Genomic DNA, 22,270 nt, shown 5'->3' with positions numbered 1-22,270 from the left:
TCAAGTACAGTTACACCCCCTTCCTTCAACATCTCAGCTTTCACACCATCCATACCAGATGCTTTTCCTACTCTCGTTTCATCTAGTGCTCTCCTCACTTCCTCTATTGTAATCTCTCTCTCATTCTCATCTCCCATCACTGGCACCTCAACACCTGGAAACAGCAATTATATCTGCCTCCCTATCATCCTCAACATTCAGCAAACTTTCAAATATTCCGCCCACCTTTTCCTTGCTCCCTCTCCTTTTAACAACCTTCCATTTCCATCTTTCACTGTCTCTTCAATTCTTGCGCCGGCCTTCTTACTCTCTTCACTTCTTTCCAAAACTTCTTCTTATTCTCTTCATATGACTGACCCAGTCCCTGACCCCACCTCAGGTCAGCTGCCCTCTTTGCCTCACGTACCTTGCGCTTTACTTCCACCTTTTTCTCTCTATAGTTTTTCATACTTCTCTATACTATTACTCTGCAGCCATTCTTCAAAAGCCCTCTTTTTCTCTTCCACTGTTACCACCCATGGACGTACCGGTACGTCCTTGCAAAAAAAATGCTATAAAAATTTGGTTTTTATATTTTTTGATAATTCTTTGAGAAATACAGGCATTTTCCAAAAGAATGAGACCAATCCTGACCTCTCTATGACCAAAATTAAGGCTGTCAGAGCAATTAAAAAAAATATACTGCAAAATGTCCTGGGAAAAAAATAACCCCTCTTGGGGGTTAAGGGTTGGAAATTTCCAAATACCCCGGGGGGTAAAAGGGTTAAAGGAGAAACCTCTGGATCAAACTTATCCCTAAAACAACTGAGGGCGAAGCTCACCTACTTTATTTGCAGAGCGGATCCTGACAGTACTCCCGCAGGTCATGATCCGAGAAAAGATTGCTTCATCACTGACTTCTTTCAGTATATGGACTTTGGAGCGTCTTCGTTCATACACCGGATGGAAATCATCCAGAGTGACTTACAAAGACACTATGCGAAACAGGTCCACGAACTGAAGCACTATGTAGTGGCGGCAGGTAGTGTATTAAAACCTGCCCCCTAATTACTGTCATAAACAGATAATTGCTGCGGACTTTGAATGTCCTCGCACATATACTGGATGAGAATCATCCAAGTGTTCTACAAACACTATGCTAAGCAAGTCCATGAACTGAAGTAGTATGTGGTGACGTCGGGTAGAGTATTTAACCTGCCGTCTAATTCTACGATGAACAGCTAATTGACTGGACTGTCAATTAAAGGGAGAAGGGGTCATCCCTCTTAGTGTGACCTCCTTTGAATAAGTGTTACCATGGTGACACTAGCTCTGTTCAAAATCCTAGGGTGTGAAATTATACAGATAGCACTAGTGCCGTTGTGTACGTAGTACACAGTGCCGATAGAAGTAACTAGTACAGGAATTATGAAGAGAATTGTATAATAAATTTTCTTCAATCTGAGAGTGGCACTCATCATTCTTTCTTCCCAAGAAAGAAAGATAATCTCTGTACATGTTACATGTATATAGTTCCGTTATCATGCTACATTCGTTTTACTTGCTACTTTACTTAGTCATTTATTGAAAATAAATGTCTATTAGAATGTAATTGCGTCCTAATTCGCCCGATAATTGCATGATTAAAAGTCCAGAGTATGTACTCTTCATATATTTGTATGCTCACAAACAATGGATATAAGAAATCACTGATAAGTATTTGGTAATACCTGTATTCACAAACTACGAGACGGTTTGTATATCCAGTGTATACTTATGTTTGTTCATACAATATATGCTAACCTTGAGACCCCTTTTTCTACTGTCTAGAATGACTCTTCCCTGTAGGGGGCAGGAAGCACTAACATCGTGTATGATTAATGATAATGACGGATAACGGTAACGTCATTTGTCTCGATTGATGCAAATGATCATAGAGAGGTTGTCCCAAGGTTAAGGCACTGATGAATATCCACAGATACATTGATGCTCTGGTAAGCTTCCATCAGGACGACATGGCTTGAGCCCAAAAAACGGATTTTGAGCGAAGCGAAAAATCAATTTTTGGGTGAGATCGTCATGTTGTCCTGATGGACCCACCCTTCTTTTCTAAAAAGAAAAGATCTTCACAGTTTCCCTCCCTGAGGCACTGTATCTGTAGCACCACGCTCAATGCTACAAGGAATGTCCGCCATCTTGGGAATGGCACTGTGGTGGTGGTCAATAGTAGTACGTGAACGGGGGTAACCTCGATACGGCCCCCCTTCTATTCTGCCACGTCCCCCTCGAAGCGTCAACGCTATTAGGGGTGCAGATTGCTATGTGGCGTGTCAAGAATACGACATCTGATATTATGCGATATCCTTGAGAGAAATATGTTATTTTCCTTAGTAAAATAAATTTTTGAATATACTTACCCGATGATCATATAGCTGTCAGCTCTGCTGCCCGACAGAAAAAACCTACGGGCGGAATACGCCAGCGATCGCTATACAGGTGGGGGTGTACATCAACAGCGCCATCTGTCAAGTAGGTACTTAAGTACTCGATGTCAACATAGAACCAATTTTCTCCTCTGTCCACTGGGTCTCTATTGGGGAGGAAGGGTGGGTCCTTTAATTTATGATCATCGGGTAAGTATATTCAAAAATTTATTTTACTAAGGAAAATAACATTTTTCAATATTAAACTTACCCGATGATCATATAGCTGATTCACACCCAGGGGGGTGGGTAGAGACCAGCATTACATGTTGACATTATTATGAGCTAAGTATTCCGTATTTCATTTTAGCAGTTATTCAAAATAACAAGCATAAAATAAATAAGTACCTGGTAAGGAAGACGACTTGAACAATTACTCTGCCTTTTTAAGTACGTCTTCCTTACTGAGCCTCGCGATCCTCATAGGATGCTGAGCGACTCCTAGGAGCTGAAGTATGAAGGGTTGCAACCCATACTAAAGGTCCTCATCAAAACCTCTAATCTAGGCGCTTCTCAAGAAATGACTTTGACCACCCGCCAAATCAAGTAGGATGCGAAAGGCTTCTTAGCCTTCCGGACAACCCACAAATATTTCAAGAGAAAGATTAAAAAGGTTCTGGAATTAGGGAATTGTAGTGGTGGAGCCCCCACCACTACTGCACTCGTTGCTACGAATGGTCCCAGAGTGTAGCAGTTCTCGTAAAGAGACTGGACATTCTTAAGATAAAAGACGCGAACACTGATTTGCTTTTCCAATAGGTTGCGTCGAATATACTTTGCAGAGATCTAGGTTAAGTTTTAGATTCAACCAAATTGGGAAATGTATTATATTAATATATTTTCCTAGTAAAGCACGTGATAACAAAACAAAAAAAATATTTCAGGAATTGAAGGTCTTGACTTTTTCTAAGTTTAGTGTTTATCTTTCCATGGGCACGCAAGGTAGCTCTTGTTCGTTTGTATGTCTGTTTTCATCTTACTTGGCTCCGCCCCATTGCGTAATGTGACAATATTTACTTGAATGCGCATTTGCTCCTCCCACTAATGTCGCTCCTCCAATCTAAATACTACTGGGTTCTTTTCAAGGGTTATTATTGGACGATTCATTGGTCTCTCAGTCTTGTTTCAAGGATCTGTTTTTCGTGCAATATAACATTGTAAACGATAGTATTCTGTTTTTTTCCCTATTTCATTATGGGAGAAACCCGTGATTGTCGTTTGTTTTCGGTTTTCAAAAGTTCCGGTTTCTATATTTTCATCACACGTCATTTAACTGTCATGGATCCTCCGGTACGGTTGTGTGAAATATGTCGTTATTCCTATTTTGATGTGATCGGCCGATTTCATGGGAATTATAATGGAACTCCTGAAGTAGTGAATCGTTTTCTAAGGGAGCATTCCGTATTACCTTTAAGTGTCCAGTGTGGTAAATGTGATTCGCCTTTACATTTTCGTGAGGATAGACATGTGTGGTATTGTACCAAATCTGAACGTATTCCAGTACTTGATGATTCAGAAGAGGGTCAACCACAACCTTCCACATCTTCATCGTCATCTTCCGTTTAAGGTAAGAAGTGATTTAACAAAATATATATATTCAAATTTACCCCTGGTTAAAGGGGGGGTCGCAGGGGGGGCGAAGCCCCCCCCCCCCCCCCCCCCCCCCCCCCCCCCCCGGTAGGGGTACAGGGCCCCTAGGTTAGGTCAGGTGGGTTTGTTAGGTTCTGTGGTGCCCTGAAAATTACTGTGGCCTTAAGGGGGGGTCGCAGGGGGGGCGAAGCCCCCCCCGGTAGGGGTACAGGGCCCCTAGGTTAGGTTAGGTGGGTTTGTTAGGTTCTGTGGTGCCCTGAAAATTACTGTGGCCTTAAGGGGGGGTCGCAGGGGGGGGCGAAGCCCCCCCGGTAGGGGTACAGGGCCCCTAGGTTAGGTTAGGTGGGTTTGTTAGGTTCTGTGGTGCCTTGAAAATTACTTTGGCCATAAGGGGGGGTCGCAGGGGGGGCGAAGCCTCCCCCGGTAGGGGTACAGGGCCCCTAGGTTAGGTTAGGTGGGTTTGTTAGGTTCTGTGGTGCCCTGAAAATTACTGTGGCTTTAAGGGGGGGTCGCGGGGGGGCCCTACCCCCCTCCCCCCGGTAGGCCTAGTTAGGGGTATGGGGGAGGGGTGCTGGAACATTAATTATTCATTTATTGCAAATATCATCCAATGCCCCAACACCCTCCCCCCCCTTCCCCCACCCAAAACCCCGGTTCCCAAAGGGTGTCCCCCATAATTGGTGGGATGAACTAGGGTATACATAGTAAATCTCTAAATCGGTTGGTTTGCAGTCAAAATAAACGTTAAATTCATTGAAACCACACTATTTCTGATGCAACAAATATATTTTTATTGCATTTTTCCAAATTTGGCTGAAACTAAAAATTTACCGAGATCTATTTTGTTTAAAGGCCACGGAAGTTGCGACAGCTCTAACTTCGTGTGTCCTTACCTTCAGCCAAGCTTGGTCTTCCTCATTCAGAAGGGAATGAGCTTCTCGTATTAACAGTCTGATAAAATAGGATAAAGAATTCTCTGACATAGGCAAAGATGGATTCTTAACTGAACACCATAAAGCTTCAGACGGGCCTCGTAAAGGTTTTTAAAAAAGAACTTAAGAGCTCTTACAGGACATAATACTCTTTCTAGTTCATTTCCAACCATACGATAAGTTTGGAATATCGAACGATATTGGTCAAGGCCGAGAAGGCAGCTCGTGTTTGGCTAGAAAACCAAGTTGTAGAACAGGTAGCTGTTTCGGATGAGAATCCGATGTTCTTACTGAAGGTATGAATCTCACTGACTCTTTTAGCTGTGGTTAAGCATATCAGGAAAAGAGTCTTAAAGGTGAGATCTTTAAGGGAGGCTGATTGAAGCGGTTCGAACCTGTCTGACATAAGGAATCTTAGAACCACGTCTAAATTCCAACCAGGTGTAACCAAACGACGCTCCTTCGTGGTCTCAAAAGACTTAAGGAGGTCCTGTAGATCTTTATTGTTGGAAAGATCTAAGCCTCTGTGACGGAAGACTGATGCCAACATGCTTCTGTAACCCTTGATAGTGGGAGCTGAAAGAGATCGTTCTTTCCTCAGATATAAGAGGAAGTCAGCTATTTGAGTTACAGAGGTACTGGTCGAGGATACGGATACTGACTTGCACCAGTTTCGGAAGATTTCCCACTTCGATTGGTAGACTCTAAGGGTGGATGTTCTCCTTGCTCTAGCAATCGCTCTGGTTGCCTCCTTCGAAAAACCTCTAGTTCTCGAGAGTCTTTCGATAGTCTGAAGGCAGTCAGACGAAGAGCGTGGAGGCCTTGGAGTACCTTCTTTACGCGTGGCAGACGTAGCAGGTCCACCCTTAGGGGAAGTGTTCTGGGAACGTCTACTAGCCATCGAAGTACCTCGGTGAGTTATTCTCTCGCGGGCCAGAGGGAAGCAACTAGCGTCAACTTTGTCCCTTCGTGAGAGGCGAACTTCTGCAGTACCTTGTTGACAATCTAGAACGGAGGGAATGCATATAGATCTAGATGTGACCAATCTAGTAGAAAGGCATCTATATGAACTACTGCTGGGTCCGGGATAGGTGAGCAAAGTATTGGGAGCCTCTTGGTCATCGAGGTTGCGAAGAGATCTATGGTTGGCTGGCCCCAGGTGGCCCAAAGTCTCTTGCATACATCCTTGTGGAGGGTCCAATCTGTTGGAATTATTTGTCCCTTCCTACTGAGACAATCTGCTATGACATTCAAGTTGCCTTGGATGAACCTCGTTACTAGTGAAAAGTCTAGACCTGTTGAACAGGTGAGGAGGTCTCTTGCGAACTCGTACCATGTCAGAGAGTAGGTCCCTCCTTGCTTGGAGATGTACGTCAAAGCAGGGTGTTGTCCGTGTTCACCTCCACCACTTTGCCCTGAAGGAGAGACCTGAAGCTTTTCCAGGTCAGACGTACTGCCAGTAGCTTCTTGCAGTTGAAATGCATTGTCCTTTGACTCGAGTTCCATAATCCCGAGCATTCCCTACCGCCTAATGTCGCACCCCAGCCTACGTCCGATGCGTCCGAGAAGAGAACGTGGTTGGGAGTCTGAACAGTCAGGGGAAGACCCTTTCAAAGGTTGATAAAGTCCTTTCACCAAGTCAGACCAGACTTTATCTTTCCGGAAACCGGGATCGAGACCGCTTCTAGCGTCTTGTCCTTTCCAGTGAAAAGCTAGATGATACAGAAGAGGACGGAGGTGTAGTCTTCCAAGTGACACAAATTGAACCACGGATGACAGTGTCCTAACCAGACTCATCCACAGCCTGACAGGGCAGCGTTCCTTCTTCAGTATCTTCTGGATGGATCGCATGGCTGGGGGTGATCGTCTTGTTCAGCAATGTCCTTATCAGAGGGTTCCTCATCCGAAACTGATGAGGAAACGGCAACGGAGTGGGCAACGTCTGACTCGCTGAATCCGGCCGCACTGGTGGATGCGTGACGGAGCCGGACACAATATCATGGTACTGCTGCACAGTCTGTGAACTGTCAACCATGGGAACGAGAGGAAGTACAGCGTAAACCCGAAACTGTCTAGACTGTCTGGGTTGTGCAGTCAACCCCCTCCCGGGTTGCTGAGGTTGCCGCACTGCGTCACAACAAGTCACCTCTGCTGGTTGTTGAACGTCTTCCTAGTGACACACTGAACGTCCACAACCACCTCCGAGAGTCGCTTAACGTCAACGTGCGACTGGCAACCCACACTGGGTCGCATCGGTGGAGGAACCACCTCAACTGGCGGACGCGAGTAGGATACCTCAGCGTCAACAGGGCGCACAACCAACCAGTAGGAAGGTTGTTGGCCAGAAGGTTCTTCTCCGTAAAAAGTCCTCTATCAAGGACACAAGCTTGGACTGCATGTCTTGCAACAAAGCCCATTAGGGTCTATGGGAGCAGGTGTGGCAACAGACGGGGTTAGCGACTGAAGCGGAACCATTTACCATCCCTGGAAGCCTTGTTATGCTTTAATTAAAGTCCATAGGAGGCTAAGCAGCTTAAGGCTCCTCTCCAAATGACAGAGTCCTCAAAGGAATATCAGTAGGAGGGAGAACAGCACTTTCTCATCTACAGGAACCATGTCCGAGAAAAGCTAGGTTATCTCAGTGAGGGTCTCACTGGTGCATAAGCAGCAGAACAGAAGGCAACGTTATGTAACTGCTTGACAGTCTGTGAACTGTCAAAAACTGAACTGTCAACCACAACAGGTGCGTGAGGACATACAGCACTGGTGCATTAGTAGCAGACCAGAAGGCAACGTCATGTAACTGCTTGACAGTCTGTGAGCTGGCAACAACCAAAGCTGTGTGGGGAAGCCTCAACTCCTGACTGACTAGTCTGCTGCGGGCGAGTGGCGGTAACCACAGTGGGTTGCGGAGGCTGACACACCGTGTCAAAACACGGCAGCTTGTGGTAGCTCACGCACGGCAACGGAGTGCTCCGTGTGTTTGTGGGAGTCAGCATGCGTCTGGCAGGGTCGACTGCGCATGGGTGGAGGAGCTCTCACAACAAGAGTGTGGGAGCAGGCAGCCATGCTGGGCGCCCAACCGTGGCAAGTTGTAGGCAAACGGGTGCATCGTCAACCTTCTCCACAGTCGGAGTGTGGGAGCAGGCAACAACCAAAGCGGAGTGGTGGTGCGTGGTGGGGACTGCCGTGGGTTGCGGAAACTAACGCAACGCGTCAAAACACGGCAGCTTGACTCCACCTTCCCACTGCTGATGCGGTAGCTCACGCATGTTAACGGAGGGTGCCGCACGTCGGCTAACGTCAACATGCGTCTGGCAGGGTCGATTGCGCATCGGAGGTGGAGCTCTCCGCAGCCGGAGTGTGGGAGCAGGCAGCCTCAGCGTGAGCTGGGTGCAAAACCGTGGCAGGTTGTAGGCTAACGGGAGCAGTGTCAACCTTCTCCGCACGAAACTCCTGCATAACCGCAGCTAACTGAGTCTGCATAGACTGCAGTAAAGACCACTTAGGGTCTACAAAAAACGGCAACAGACGGAGCTACTGTCCGTTGTGACTGAGGGTCTAAAACAGCTGGTGCGGCAACAGACGGAGTTACTGCCTGTTGCGGTACCACCTTGCCTCTCTTGGGAGGTGTGCAGTCGTCGGATAACTGCAGCGAGTCCGAACTGACCCAGTGGCTACACCTAGGCCGTTGGACTTGCGCGGAAGGGACCGACTTGCACTAAAAAAGCTGCAAGATGTGGTCCATGGTTTCTTACGAGAAACCTCTTCCGCAGACGAGGAATAAATGGGCTCTCTCGTCTTTGTGTGGGTGGGGCGATCTTGGGTAGATACGCCCGAAACCACGGAGGGAAAAACGTCTGTTCGTTGATCAAGGCCTGTGGAACCCATAAGTCGTTCGACATTACTTCTCCCCTGGGCTTGGGAGCTTGTAAGAGGTCCCGGACTAGGTGAACGACTGGCACGAACAGACGAACCCTTGGACGCAACACTGTAACACTTTGCGCATATCACTTTATCACTTTTGATTTTCTGTTTTGCACTTATTTCACTGAAATCGAAACTTTAACTGATTTCTACCTGAAACACGCAATCCTATCCTTCATTAAAAGGTAGTAATTGCGAAAACAGTCTTACAATGCAACAGAAAAACATAAATAAAGATAAAGAATTCAGTGGCTGGAAAAGAGACTAAACACTAGATCAAATAAACTACGTTTACAATCTCTCACCGCACAAAGCCTGGGAACAAGAATAAAACCCTAGAAACGTTTTACCTTCTTCCCCTACAGCGACTAGGGAGAAGAGTAAACAACGAGAACAACGTTACCCGCTTGAACGAAACGTTTATTCTCCTCTCTCTCCCTCCGTCTCTATCTCTCTCTCTCTTCTCTCTTGATTTCGCACCTGAGAGAAGAGCCCAATTATATATCGTTAAAACATGTTATTTGCTAAAGGAAAAAACTGAAAGGTTTTCCAAATAAAAAGTTCCTTTAATTTAGAATTTAAACCATTTAAGCTAAGAAAGAATGAACGAAACGCTAGAATCGGTTAACTCTTACTGCAAAGTGAAACCGTGATACACTGTCTCTCTATCGTAACGATAGAGCGCATGTTGAACGTTCTGAACGTCAACAACTGCGTAGACTAAAAACTAAACGTTAGTTCATCTTTGAAAACAGTACGAGACTATCAAAGAAATTCTTTCATAAAACATTAAAATTAAAAAAGTATTAAATTCTTTAAAGGTTAAATACGATATAACGGGCTCAATGTTAATTAACTTCGGTTCCAAGTTAGGACCGCCTACTATTAGGAAAGGTCGCATATAAACAAACATAAAAATTTATTTTTTATAAGTTTATAATAAATGGAAAGTTAATCGAAGAGGCCTATAAAGGCGGAGAGATATAAAAATAAATAGAACTATAACGTGTTAAGCAAAATTACCAAAAACCTAAACACACTTCCGTCTAAGGGAAGGGTCGGCCATTTAAAAGTGAAAGAGAGTCCATACTCTCTTCGTCACCATAATTAAATCTATCCAAAACGAGTTCAAGTTTTGAAATGAAGAAAAAACCCCTGCATAGCGAAAGCTCAAAACTGGAATAGTGTACTTCACCAAATCGTTGTGAAAACAAATCCAGTTAGGGACGGCGTATTTAGTAGGTCTTGCCAGTGGCACGACAGAGAGAAAATTGGTTCTATGTTGACATCGAGTACTTAAGTACCTACTTGACAGATGGCGCTGTTGATGTACACCCCCACCTGTATAGCGATCGCTGGCGTATTCCGCCCGTAGGTTTTTTCTGTCGGGCAGCAGAGCTGACTGCTATATGATCATCGGGTAAGTTTAATATTGAAAATTTAAGGATATTTGCTCCAGGAGTTAGAATTCTGGGACCTGAAGGTTTAATTCTCTGGGAATATCACTGTAGTAACATATATCCCTTAGGAAGCTACTTTAGGAACTTCCATCAGGACGACATGGCGATCTCACCCAGAAATAGATTTTTCGCTTCGCTCAAAATCCGTTTTTTCAATCTTCATTAGCTTATACAGTACATCTTTAATGCATGAACTACCCATCAATAAAATGAAACTCAATCATTCTGTCTTTACTACAATCCTAGTGACTAGTTGAACCACAGTTGCCAGACTTGGCACAAATGATCACCCCTATTTCATTCTTTGTATATTTATATCAAAACTAATGTATCTATCTCATGTCATGTATTTCTGTAACAAAGCTTTTCTTATTGTTTTGATATACTGGGAAGTGATAAAAAAATATGACAGGGGTTATTGGTAGAGTCAGAGCATGGAAACTGAGGAGACTTTGATTATTTTGTACTAGCAGTAATGACAGAATAGTTGCATCTGATTTTCCATGCGGGGAAGCTCACATTTAAAAGAAGTTTAACTAATAAAGATAGGGAAGATTAATTGAAATGATATGCTGCACATTTAATAGCATTGACTGTAAAGAAAAGGATTCGGTTACCATGTAGTCTATTTAGAACAATATTTACAGGATCTTGAGGCGTAGCATACTGTACAGTACATTGTATGGTTACCCTTTATCAAATTTTAACTACATAAAGTTTGGTAGTTTTCATACATTTTTTTTTTTAAGGAAAGAAAAATTAAACAAGGAAACTTACCATGGTAATGGAATTTCTTAGTTTAACCTTCAGACTTTGCATTCACTGATTTTCTTGAAACTGCAGATGAACATTTAAACTTCGGGGGAACATGAGGGGCCTTGTTGATTTCTTCAATGCAAACTCCTTCATCATATTCTGCCTCACTTCGAATCTCCATTTTCTTTAGTGAAGAAAAGTACATAAATTTATTCTGTCCTATACTGTACTTTAGTAACAGACACCTACTAGTAAAGTAAGTAAGAAAATATTAGCTAAACCTGCTCTTCTGCCTATGATGAAGGTTCCAAGCAACTAATGGTAGTTTTCTATTGAAATCTTCATTTTGATAAGTTGACGAAGTCATCAAGAAGCAAGAGAACATTTTTATTGGGAAAAAAAGGGAAAAAATTGATTTTTTACTTTATTTCTACCAAAGCGAAGTCTCACACTATAAAACATGAATAAAATTAAGAAAGTGGAGTGACCATAGAGCATAAAAGACATGGTTACCTAATTATTAAATTGAAATCTCATTCAAATGAGAACTTCAATATGTTTCTCCTTGGTCCTAGCTTAGATGAAGAGGGGGCTTGGGGACTCATCATATGCACCGTATATATGGTCAGTCTCTAGGGCATTGTCCTGCTTGATAGGGCAATGTCACTGTCCCTTGCCTATGCCATTCATGAGTAGCCTTTAAACCTTTAAACTATGAATTTAAACAATATCACCGTAGTAACTTAGGTCACACACTATAAAAATTTAGTAACTTTAAGGAAGTACAGTTCGGCAAAATAAACTGCATGTGAATATAAACTACATAAATTTACTTCCGTATCCCTCAAGAAAAAGAGGAACCCTAATTACTGAATTATTAGAAGCATTTCTACAAAGTGAACAACTATTATTTTCAAGGCTGTAAAGCACCATACAGAATGCATAATAAACTTATTAATCTAAGCTAAAATTTGCCATCGAAAGCTTCTTAAAAAAGGTCTTGCTCTTTTCACGTTTAAGATTTACTGGGTAGATAAGGATACAACTAAAAATATCTTTACTTTAGTACTATTTGTTGTAATGATGACCATTATAGTATGATAAAACCTACGGAATCCAATTCATAGCTGTGAGAAATTAAACAGACTAAATAAACTATTCAAAAGGGAATTGATGCTGTTTAACCTTAAGATTTCAATGTTGAAGTAATGAGCTCCCTTGAATAAATTCAACAAAAGAAAATAGCAATCTTTTCTAGTCTGACATTTCTTTCCTCAATTACAATAAACTGGCAGTATTTGTAGATGGACAATTATAGAAATGTTAATTAAAAAGTAAAAATACCTGCATAATCAGCTGAAGTAGCTGAGTCTGTTTATCGAGCACTTTTGAAATGCTGCGTAGGTGCCGCTGTTGCGATTCCAACTCCTCCCACAGATAATCATCTCGCTGCATATCGAGAGCCTCCAACTCTGAATAGGGAGAAAAATCTTGCAAGCAAAATTCAAATTCATATCGATATAATCAGGATCAGCAACTAACAAACATTGCTACACGAGAAAAGCTTCTATGAACATACAATATTTGTGTGCTACTTGGAAAATTGTAAACAACAAATAAATAATTTACAGTAAATAGCACGTGTGATTTATTTTAGGTTTAATTAATACAAATGCAATTAACTTTGTAATGAAATAAATATGTTATTTTTATTAATAAAATAAATTTTTGAATATACTTACCCGATAATCATGTAGCTGTCAACTCCGTTGCCCGACAGAATTCTATGGAGGGATACGCCAGCTATCACAATACTAGAAGGGGGTGTATTTACCAGCGCCACCTGTGGCCAGGTACTCAAGTACTTCTTGTTGACACCTCCTCAATTATTCCTCGGTCCACTGGTTCTCTATGGGGAGGAAGGGAGGGTCGATTAAATCATGATTATCGGGTAAGTATATTCAAAAATTTATTTTATTAATAAAAATAACATTTTTCAATATTAAACTTACCCGATAATCATGTAGCTGATTCACACCCAGGGGGGTGGGTGAAAAACCAGTGTACAAGACTAAAGGATAGCTAAGTATCCCGTATTTCATATAATCAGTTATCCACAATAACAATGAAATAATAAGTACCTGGTAAGGAAGTCGACTTGAACCGTTACTCTGCCTTTAATAAGATAGTCTTCCCTACTGAGCGCAGCGTTCCTCTTGGGAGGCTGAATCAACTCAAAGGTGCTAAAGTATACAGGGCTGCAACCCATACTAAAGGACCTCATCACAACCTTTAACCTTGGCACTTCTCAAGAAAGAATTGACCACCCGCCAAATCAACAAGGATGTGGAAGGCTTCTTAGCCGACCGTACAACCCATAAAAAGTATTCAAGAGAAAGGTTAAAAAGTTATGGGATTATGGGAATGTAGTGGCTGAGCCCTCGCCTACTACTGCATTCGTTGCTACGAATGGACCCAGGGTGTAGCAGTACTCGTAAAGAGACTGGACATCTTTGAGATAGAATGATGCGAACACTGACTTGCTTCTCCAATAGGTTGCATCCATAACACTCTGCAGAGAACGGTTCTGTTTGAAGGCCACTGAAGTAGCCACAGCTCTCACTTCATGTGTCCTTACCTTCAGCAAAGCAAGGTCTTCTTCCTTCAGATGAGAATTTGCTTCTCTAATCAGAAGCCTGATGTAGTAAGAAACTGCGTTCTTAGACATTGGTAGAGAAGGCTTCTTGATAGCACACCATAAGGCTTCTGATTGTCCTCGTAATGGTTTTGACCTTCTTAGATAGTACTTAAGAGCTCTAACTGGGCAAAGTACTCTCTCCAGTTCGTTCCCCACCATGTTGGACAGGCTTGGGATCTCGAACGACTTAGGCCAAGGACGGGAAGGAAGCTCGTTTTTAGCCAAAAAACCGAGCTGCAAGGAACATGTAGCCGTTTCAGATGTGAAACCTATGTTCCTGCTGAAGGCGTGGATCTCACTTACTCTTTTACCTGTTGCTAAGCACACGAGGAAAAGAGTTTTTAAATGTGAGGTCCTTAAAAGAGGCTGATTGGAGCGGTTCAAATCCTGATGACATTAGGAACCTTAGGACCACGTCTAGATTCCAGCCTGGAGTGGACAACCGACGTTCCTTTGAGGTCTCAAAAGACCTAAGGAGGTCCTGTAGATCTTTGTTGGAGGAAAGATCCAAGCCTCTGTGGCGGAAAACCGCTGCCAACATACTTCTGTAACCCTTGATCGTAGGAGCTGATAGGGATCTTACGTTCCTTAGATGTAACAGGAAGTCAGCAATCTGGGTTACAGTGGTACTGGTTGAGGAAACTGCATTGGCCTTGCACCAGCTTCGGAAGACTTCCCATTAAGACTGATAGACTCTGAGAGTGGATGTCGTCCTTGCTCTGGCAATCGCTCTGGCTGCCTCCTTCGAAAAGCCTCTAGCTCTTGAGAGTCTTTCGATAGTCTGAAGGCAGTCAGACGAAGAGCGTGGAGGTTTGGGTGTACCTTCTTTACGTGAGGTTGACGCAGAAGGTCCACTCTTAGAGGAAGAGTCCTGGGAACGTCGACCAGCCATTGCAGTACCTCGGTGAACCATTCTCTCGCGGGCCAGAGGGGAGCAACCAACGTCAGCCGTGTCCCTTTGTGAGAGGCGAACTTCTGAAGTACCCTGTTGACAATCTTGAACGGCGGGAATGCATACAGGTCGAGATGGGACCAATCCAGCAGAAAGGCATCCACGCGAACTGCTGCTGGGTCTGGAATCGGAGAACAATACAAGAGGAGCCTCTTGGTCATCGAGGTAGCGAATAGATCTATGGTTGGCTGACCCCACAGGGCCCAAAGTCTGCTGCAAACATTCTTGTGAAGGGTCCACTCTGTGGGGAAGACCTGACCCTTCCGGCTGAGGCGATCTGCCATGACATTCATATCGCCCTGAATGAGCCTCGTTACCAGCGTGAGCTTTCGATCTTTTGACCAAATGAGGAGGTCCCTTGCGATCTCGAACAACTTCCTCGAATGAGTCCCTCCCTGCTTGGAGATGTAAGCCAAGGCTGTGGTGTAGTCGGAGTTCACCTCCACCACCTTGTTAAGCTGGAGGGACTTGAAGTTTATCAAGGCCAGATGAACTGCCAACAACTCCTTGCAATAGATGTGAAGTGTCCTTTGCTCCTGATTCCATGTTCCCGAGCATTCCTGTCCGTCCAGTGTCGCACCCCAGCCCGTGTCCGATGCGTCCGAGAAGAGACGGTGGTCGGGGGTCTGAACAGCCAATGGTAGACCTTCCTTGAGAAGAATGCTGTTCTTCCACCACGTTAGAGTAGACCTCATCTCTTCGGAAACAGGAACTGAGCCCGTCTCTAGCGTCATGTCCTTTATCCAGTGAGCAGCTAGATGATACTGAAGGGGGCGGAGGTGGAGTCTCCCTAACTCGATGAACAGGGCCAGCGATGAAAGTGTCCCTGTTAGACTCATCCACTGCCTGACTAAGCATCGGTTCCTTCTCAGCATGCTCTGGATGCATTTTAGGGCTTGGAAGATCCTTGGGGCCGACGGACAAGTCCGAAAAGCTCGACTCTGAAGATCCATACCCAAGGAGACAATGGTCTGGGATGGAACGAGCTGAGACTCCTCAAAATTGACCAGGAGGCCCAGTTCCTTGGTCAGATCCATAGTCCATTTGAAAATCTCCAGACAGCGACGACTTGTGGGAGCTCTTAAAAGCCAGTCGTCTGACGGAGCCGGACACAAGATCATGATACTGCTGCACAGTCTGTAAACTGTCAATCATGGGCAAGCGAGGAAGTACAGTGACAACCCGAATCTGTCTAGACTGTCTGGGTCGTACAGACAACTCCTTAACGGGTTGCTGAGGTTGCCGCACTGCGTCACAACAAGTCACTTCTGTTGGTTGTTGAACGTCTTCCCCGTGACACATTGACTCCGTAAACAAAAAATCCTCTAACAAGGACTAAGCTTGGACTGCATGTCATGCAACACAGCTCAAAGTCTATGGGAGCAGGTGTGGTAACAGACGGGATTAGCGGCTGAAGTGGAACCATACCTTCCCTGTAAGCATGTTATGCTTAAATAAAAGTCCATAAGAGGTTATGCAGCTAAAGGCTCCCTCCAAATGACAGAGTCCTCAAGGGAATATCAGAAGGAGGGAGAAAAGAACTTTCTCATCTACAGGGACCTTATCCTAGAAAAGCTAAGTTCTCTGAGTGAGGGTTCACTGATGCAAAAGCAGCAGACTAGAAGGCAACGTTATGAAACTGCTTGACAGTCTAGTGAGTTGGCAACAACCCAAGATGTGTTGAGAAGCATGCGGTAAGGTATGCAGAGCATGATGTATGCAGAGTATGCTGTATGCAGAGCATGCTGTATGTAGAGCATGTTGTATGCAGAGCATGCTGAATGCAGAGCATGCTGTATGCAGAGCATGTTGTATGCAGAGCATGCTGAATGCAGAGCATGCTGTATGCTGAGCATGTAGTAAGCAGAGCCTGCTGTAAGCAGAGCCTGCTGTAAGGAAAGCAGAGCGTGTGCATGGCGTTTAACATTTCTCAGAAATTCCATGACCAGTGCTAGAGTGCTTTATGCATGCTTGCATGGGGTTTAAACCATGGTATGAAAATGGAGGTAAGGTATGCTGAACAGCAGAGTCAGAACGAGCTGGAACAACAATAGTTGTGGTTTCCTCTTCAAGACTCCGTTGAGGGAACACCTGAGGCTCAGTCTGCAAAGGCTGAATAAAAGACAAGCAGAAGGAAGGCGCATGGGTGGAGGAGGCTGACTCCTAGCATGAGTGGTTGAACCCAAGGGTTGCGCTTGCTGAGCGGTTGGCGGAAGCGGAGTAGCAAGTTCCAGTTCCTGTGGTGTGAGCGGAGCGCGATGAGGAAGAGGCTGCGCAGAACAAGGTAAATGTCTCGCAAGCTGAGGCTCCTGAGGCGCAAGGCTAAGGTGTTGTGGTGCTTGCCTTGTGGAGGGTTGAGCTCGCTGCAGCGAGAGCTGAGGAGACTGACTCATGGACGGGAGAGGTTGTGTACCTCAACCGAGTGTTGCATCACTGGTGGAGCAGCAAGTGGAGGCGGAGGAAGAGAGGTATAATCCTCCTGATCCCAATGTAAAGGTTGCCTTAAGGAAGGCGGAGGCTGAACACCACAGGGAACAGCAAACTCAGCACATGGCTCAACATCGTACGCCTGGCAGGTGGAACTGCGATCAGGCGGAGCGAGCGTAGGCGGAGGGAGTGTAGGCGGAGGCGGAGGAGTAACACTCTCAGCCCGACACTCACGCATTAAGTCCGAAAGCTGTGCTTGCATGGACTGTAGTAGAGTCCACAACATCGTACGCCTGGCAGGTGGTACTGCGATCAGGCGGAGCGAGTGTAGGTGGAGGGAGTGTAGGCGGAGGCGGAGGAGCAACACTCTCAGCCCGACACTCACGCATCAAGTCCGAAAGCTGTGCTTGCATGGACTGTAGTAGAGTCCACAACATCGTACGCCTGGCAGATGGTACTGCGATCAGGCGGAGCGAGTGTAGGTGGAGGGAGTGTAGGCGGAGGCGGAGGAGCAACACTCTCAGCCCGACACTCACGCATCAAGTCCGAAAGCTGTGCTTGCATGGACTGTAGTAGAGTTCACAACATCGTACGCCTGGCAGGTGGTACTGCGATCAGGCGGAGCGATCATAGGCGGGGGGGAGTGTAGGCGGAGGCGGAGGCGCAACACTCTCAGCCCGACACTCACGCATCAAGACCGAAAGTTGTGACTGTATGGACTGCAGTAGAGTCAACTTGGGGTCGGCAGACACTAAGTTCTGCTGAGGTAAAGCCTTAACAGCAGAGATCTGTTGTGGCAGAACCTTAATCTTCTTAGGCGGAGTGTAATCAACTGATGACTGAGGAGAGTCAGAGCTAACCCAATGACTGCATTCGGGTTGTGAACTTTAACTTCGTACGTCTGGCATAGGTCTGGACTTAACGTTTAAGAGGTCTTGAGACCTGAGACCAGCGTTACTCTGCCTTTATTTTCTCCCCTAATCTCTTCTGCAGACGAGCAAAATAAGGGCTCAATCGTCTGCGGGTGGGAGTGACGGTCTCGGTAAGACACGCCCACAACCACCGAGGATACTTCTGTGCGCCGATCAAGGCCTGCTGAACCCTTATGCCCTTCGACATTGCTTCTCCCCTGGGCTTGGGAGCTTGCAAGAGGTCCCGGACTGGGAGGACGACTGGCGCGCACAAAAGTACCCTCACGCACTAATCACTTATCACTTTGATTTCTGTTTGCACTTATTTCACTGAACTCGAAACTTTAAGTGGTTTGTACCTGAAATACGCAATTCTATCCTTTCTCAAAGTTAGTAATTGCGAAAACAGAATTACAATGTAACAGAAAAATCTAATGAAAGATAATTCAGTGGCTGGAAAGAGACTAAACACTAGATCACTCTAGAAACGTTTAGTTTCTTCCCCTAAAGAGACTAGGGAGAAGAGCAAAAACGATAACGACGTTACTCGTACGCCTGGCAGGCTTGAATGAAACGTTTATCCTCTTTCTCCCTCCGTCTCTATCTCTCTCTCTCTCTCTCTCTCTTGACTTAGAACCTGAGAGAAGAGCCCAATCATATATATCGTTAAAACATATTATTGTTAAAGGAAAAAACTGAAAAGTTCCTTTATTAGGATCAAAACCATTAAGTTAAGAAAGAATGAACAAAACGCTAGACACGGTTACTCTTACTGCAACGTGAAACCGTGAACATTCTTTCTCTATCGTAACGATAGAGTGCAAGTTGAACGTTCTGAACGTCAACAACTGCAGAGACAAAACAAAACGTTAGTTCAACTTTGAAAACAGTACGAGACTGTCAAAGGAAAACCGAAATGACGGGCTCAAAGTTTATTAACTTCGGTAAAAGACCGCCTACTATTAGGAAGGTCGAATATAAACAAATATAAAAATTAATTTTAATGAGTTTATAATAAAAGGAAGTTAATCGAAGAGGCCTATAAGAGGCGGAGAGATATAAAATAAATCTATAACTTTTGTTAAGCAAAATTAAGAAAGAGAGTCTATACTCTCTTAGACACCAACACTTCCGTCTAAGGGAAGGGTCGGCCATTGAAAGGTGAACGAGAGTTCATACTCTCTCGTCACCATAATTAATCAAATTAATTCCAAAAGCTAACTAAGCTAATATAGAAGTTTCCAGTAAAGCGACAGCCGAAATCAAAGAGAAATACTTCACCAAAGTCGTGAAAATACTCCAAGAACATAAGCGTATCCCAGAACGTCTTGCCGGAAGCACGACAGAGGAATAATTGAGGAGGTGTCAACAAGAAGTACTTGAGTACCTGGCCACAGGTGGCGCTGGTAAATACACCCCCTTCTAGTATTGTGATAGCTGGCGTATCCCTCCATAGAATTCTGTCGGGCAACGGAGTTGACAGCTACATGATTATCGGGTAAGTTTAATATTGAAAACTTAAAAACTTTTAAGCTGATAGACAATTTAATTCAAATACATTATAACAATTTGTTTACGATTAAAAAGTCTAAAAAATTAAAAAGCATGTTTATACAGGGCTGTGTATATTAATAACTATTGAGTGACCAAAGCTTGTACAGTAGTGCTGTATTACAATACCAGAGCTGGTGAAAACTGGTAATTTCTCGTTATCAAATTGGAACAAACAGAATTACAGTAAAAAAAAGTCTGCCCATAAAAGTAACAATCACTTGACCTGATAGCAAAAGTACAGTAGATCCCCCAATAATGATAGAGAAGGAGTAAAGCCTTATACAGTGCATTCCCCATCACAGATAGGGAAGGGGCGGGTTATGTTGAAGACTTATACATCATGCCATGGGGATTAATTAATGAAAAACAGGAATCACTGCATATGCAGTGTTGCTTTATACCCAGTATCCTTGCTTACAATTTCCTGGAAAATGTAAGAACATATCCAAAAATTTTAACGATAAAGATGTCTATCGCTCTTAAGCGAGGGTTGCCAGCTACCCACTACAAGAAAGTAGTTGCACTAATAAAGGTGTAATGACCTCATCTTTAATATAAGTTCATCATTATCAACTACCATTGCATTTAGACAAAAACAACTATTAACGTACCAGTAAGACCAAAAGTTTGGACCAAAATATTAAATATAACTACACTCTTGGGGCAAACAACCATAATTACAGTAAATGAAATCTAAGCCTATTGAAGAATAAAGTATATAAATGCTAACTATAGTAAACTTAAAAGAATAGTAAATAAATGTCCATAATTTATACTTAAGAGATACAACTAAAAAGGATACTTTACACAATTTCAATTAATTTCCCAATTATATAACACCAAATACAAAAGGGGCCTTGATAGAAAAGACAAAGGGATTACACTAATATAACAGGGCTTGAAAATCAAAATAGGACTGATGAGAAAAATGAAAGAATTTGTAAAATAAAATGATTGTGATATTTTAAATTTTATACATACATCATACATACATATACCAAGGCACTTCCCCCAATTTTGGGGGGGTAGCCGACATCAACAAATGAAACAAAACAAAAAAGGGGACCTCTACTCTCTACGTTCCTCCAGCCTAACAAGGGACTCAACAGAGTTCAGCTGGTACTGCTAGGGGTGCCACAGCCCACCCTCCCACATTATCCACCACAGATGAAGCTTCATAATGCTGAATCCCCTACTGCTGCTACCTCCGCGGTCATCTAAGGCATCGGAGGAAGCAGCAGGGCCTACCGGAACTGCGTCACAATCGCTCGCCATTCATTCCTATTTCTAGCACGCTCTCTTGCCTCTCTCACATCTATCCTCCTATCACCCAAGAGCTTCCTTCACTCCATCCATCCACCCAAACCTTGGCCTTCCTCTTGTACTTCTCCCATCAACTCTTGCATTCATCACCTTCTTTAGCAGACAGCCATTTTCCATTCTCGCAACATGGCCAAACCACCTCAACACATTCATATCCACTCTAGCTGCTAACTCATTCCTTACATCCGTTCTCACTCTCACCACTTCGTTCCTAATCCTATCTACTCGAGATACACCAGCCATACTCCTTAGACATTTTATCTCAAACACATTCAATTTCTGTCTCTCCATCACTTTCATTCCTCACAACTCTGATCCATACATCACAGTTGGTACAATCACTTTCTCATGTAGAACTCTCTTTACATTCATGCCCAACCCTATATTTTTTACTACTCCCTTAACTGACCCCAACACTTTGCAACCTTCATTGACTCTCTAACGTACATCTGCTTCCACTCCACCATTTGCTGCAACAACAGACCCCAAGTATTTAAACTGATCTACCTCCTCAAGTAACTCTCCATTCAACATGACATTCAACTTTGCACCACCTTCCCTTCTCGTACATCTCATAACCTTACTCTTACCCACATTAACTCTCAACTTCCTTCTCTCACACACTCTTCCAAATTCTGTCACTAATCGGCCAAGCTTCTCTTCTGTGTCTGCAACCAGTACAGTATCATCCGCAAACAACAACCGATTTACCTCCCATTCATGATCATTCTCGTCTACCAGTTTTAATCCTCGTCCAAGCACTCGAGCATTCACCTCTCTCACCACTCCATCAACATACAAGTTAAACAACCACGGTGACATCACACATCCCTGTCTCAGCCCCACTCTCACCGGAAACCAATCACTCACTTCATTTCCTATCCTAACATATGCTTTACTACCTTTGTAGAAACTTTTCACTGCTTGCAACAACCTTCCACCAACTCCATATAACCTCATCACATTCCACATTGCTTCCCTATCAACTCTTATCATACGCTTTCTCCAGATCCATAAACGCAACATACACCACCTTACCTTTTGCTAAATATTTCTCGCATATCTGCCTTACTGTAAAAATCTGATTCATACAACCCCTACCTCTTCTAAAACCACCCTGTATTTCTAATATTGCATTCTCTGTTTTATCCTTGATCCTATTAATCATTACTCTACCATACACTTTTCCAACTACGCTTAACAAACTAATACCTCTTGAATTACAACATTCATGCACATCTCCCTTACCCTTATATAGTGGTACAATACATGCACAAA

The 22,270-nt window shown here is 43.9% G+C and overlaps 1 protein-coding gene across 4 annotated transcripts in view; it reads right to left on the bottom strand.

Annotated features, from left to right (window-relative positions):
* Positions 1-22,270, bottom strand: part of TrpA1 (Transient receptor potential cation channel A1) — a 279,964-nt gene that overhangs the window by 26,820 nt on the left and 230,874 nt on the right. For all 4 annotated transcript variants that reach the window (XM_068393457.1, XM_068393455.1, XM_068393454.1 and 1 more), the window contains 2 exons: positions 12,472-12,599; positions 11,149-11,311 (listed from right to left, as the gene is read on the bottom strand). In XM_068393457.1, coding sequence (XP_068249558.1) covers positions 11,171-11,311; positions 12,472-12,599 — 269 coding nt within the window. In that variant the 3' untranslated portion in view covers positions 11,149-11,170. The remainder of the gene's footprint in view (positions 1-11,148; positions 11,312-12,471; positions 12,600-22,270) is intronic.

Source organism: Palaemon carinicauda, chromosome 19 (assembly GCF_036898095.1).
Source record: "Palaemon carinicauda isolate YSFRI2023 chromosome 19, ASM3689809v2, whole genome shotgun sequence".
In the NCBI taxonomy this organism is placed as follows: domain Eukaryota; kingdom Metazoa; phylum Arthropoda; class Malacostraca; order Decapoda; family Palaemonidae; genus Palaemon; species Palaemon carinicauda.
This window is presented reverse-complemented; position numbering and strand designations above follow the sequence as displayed.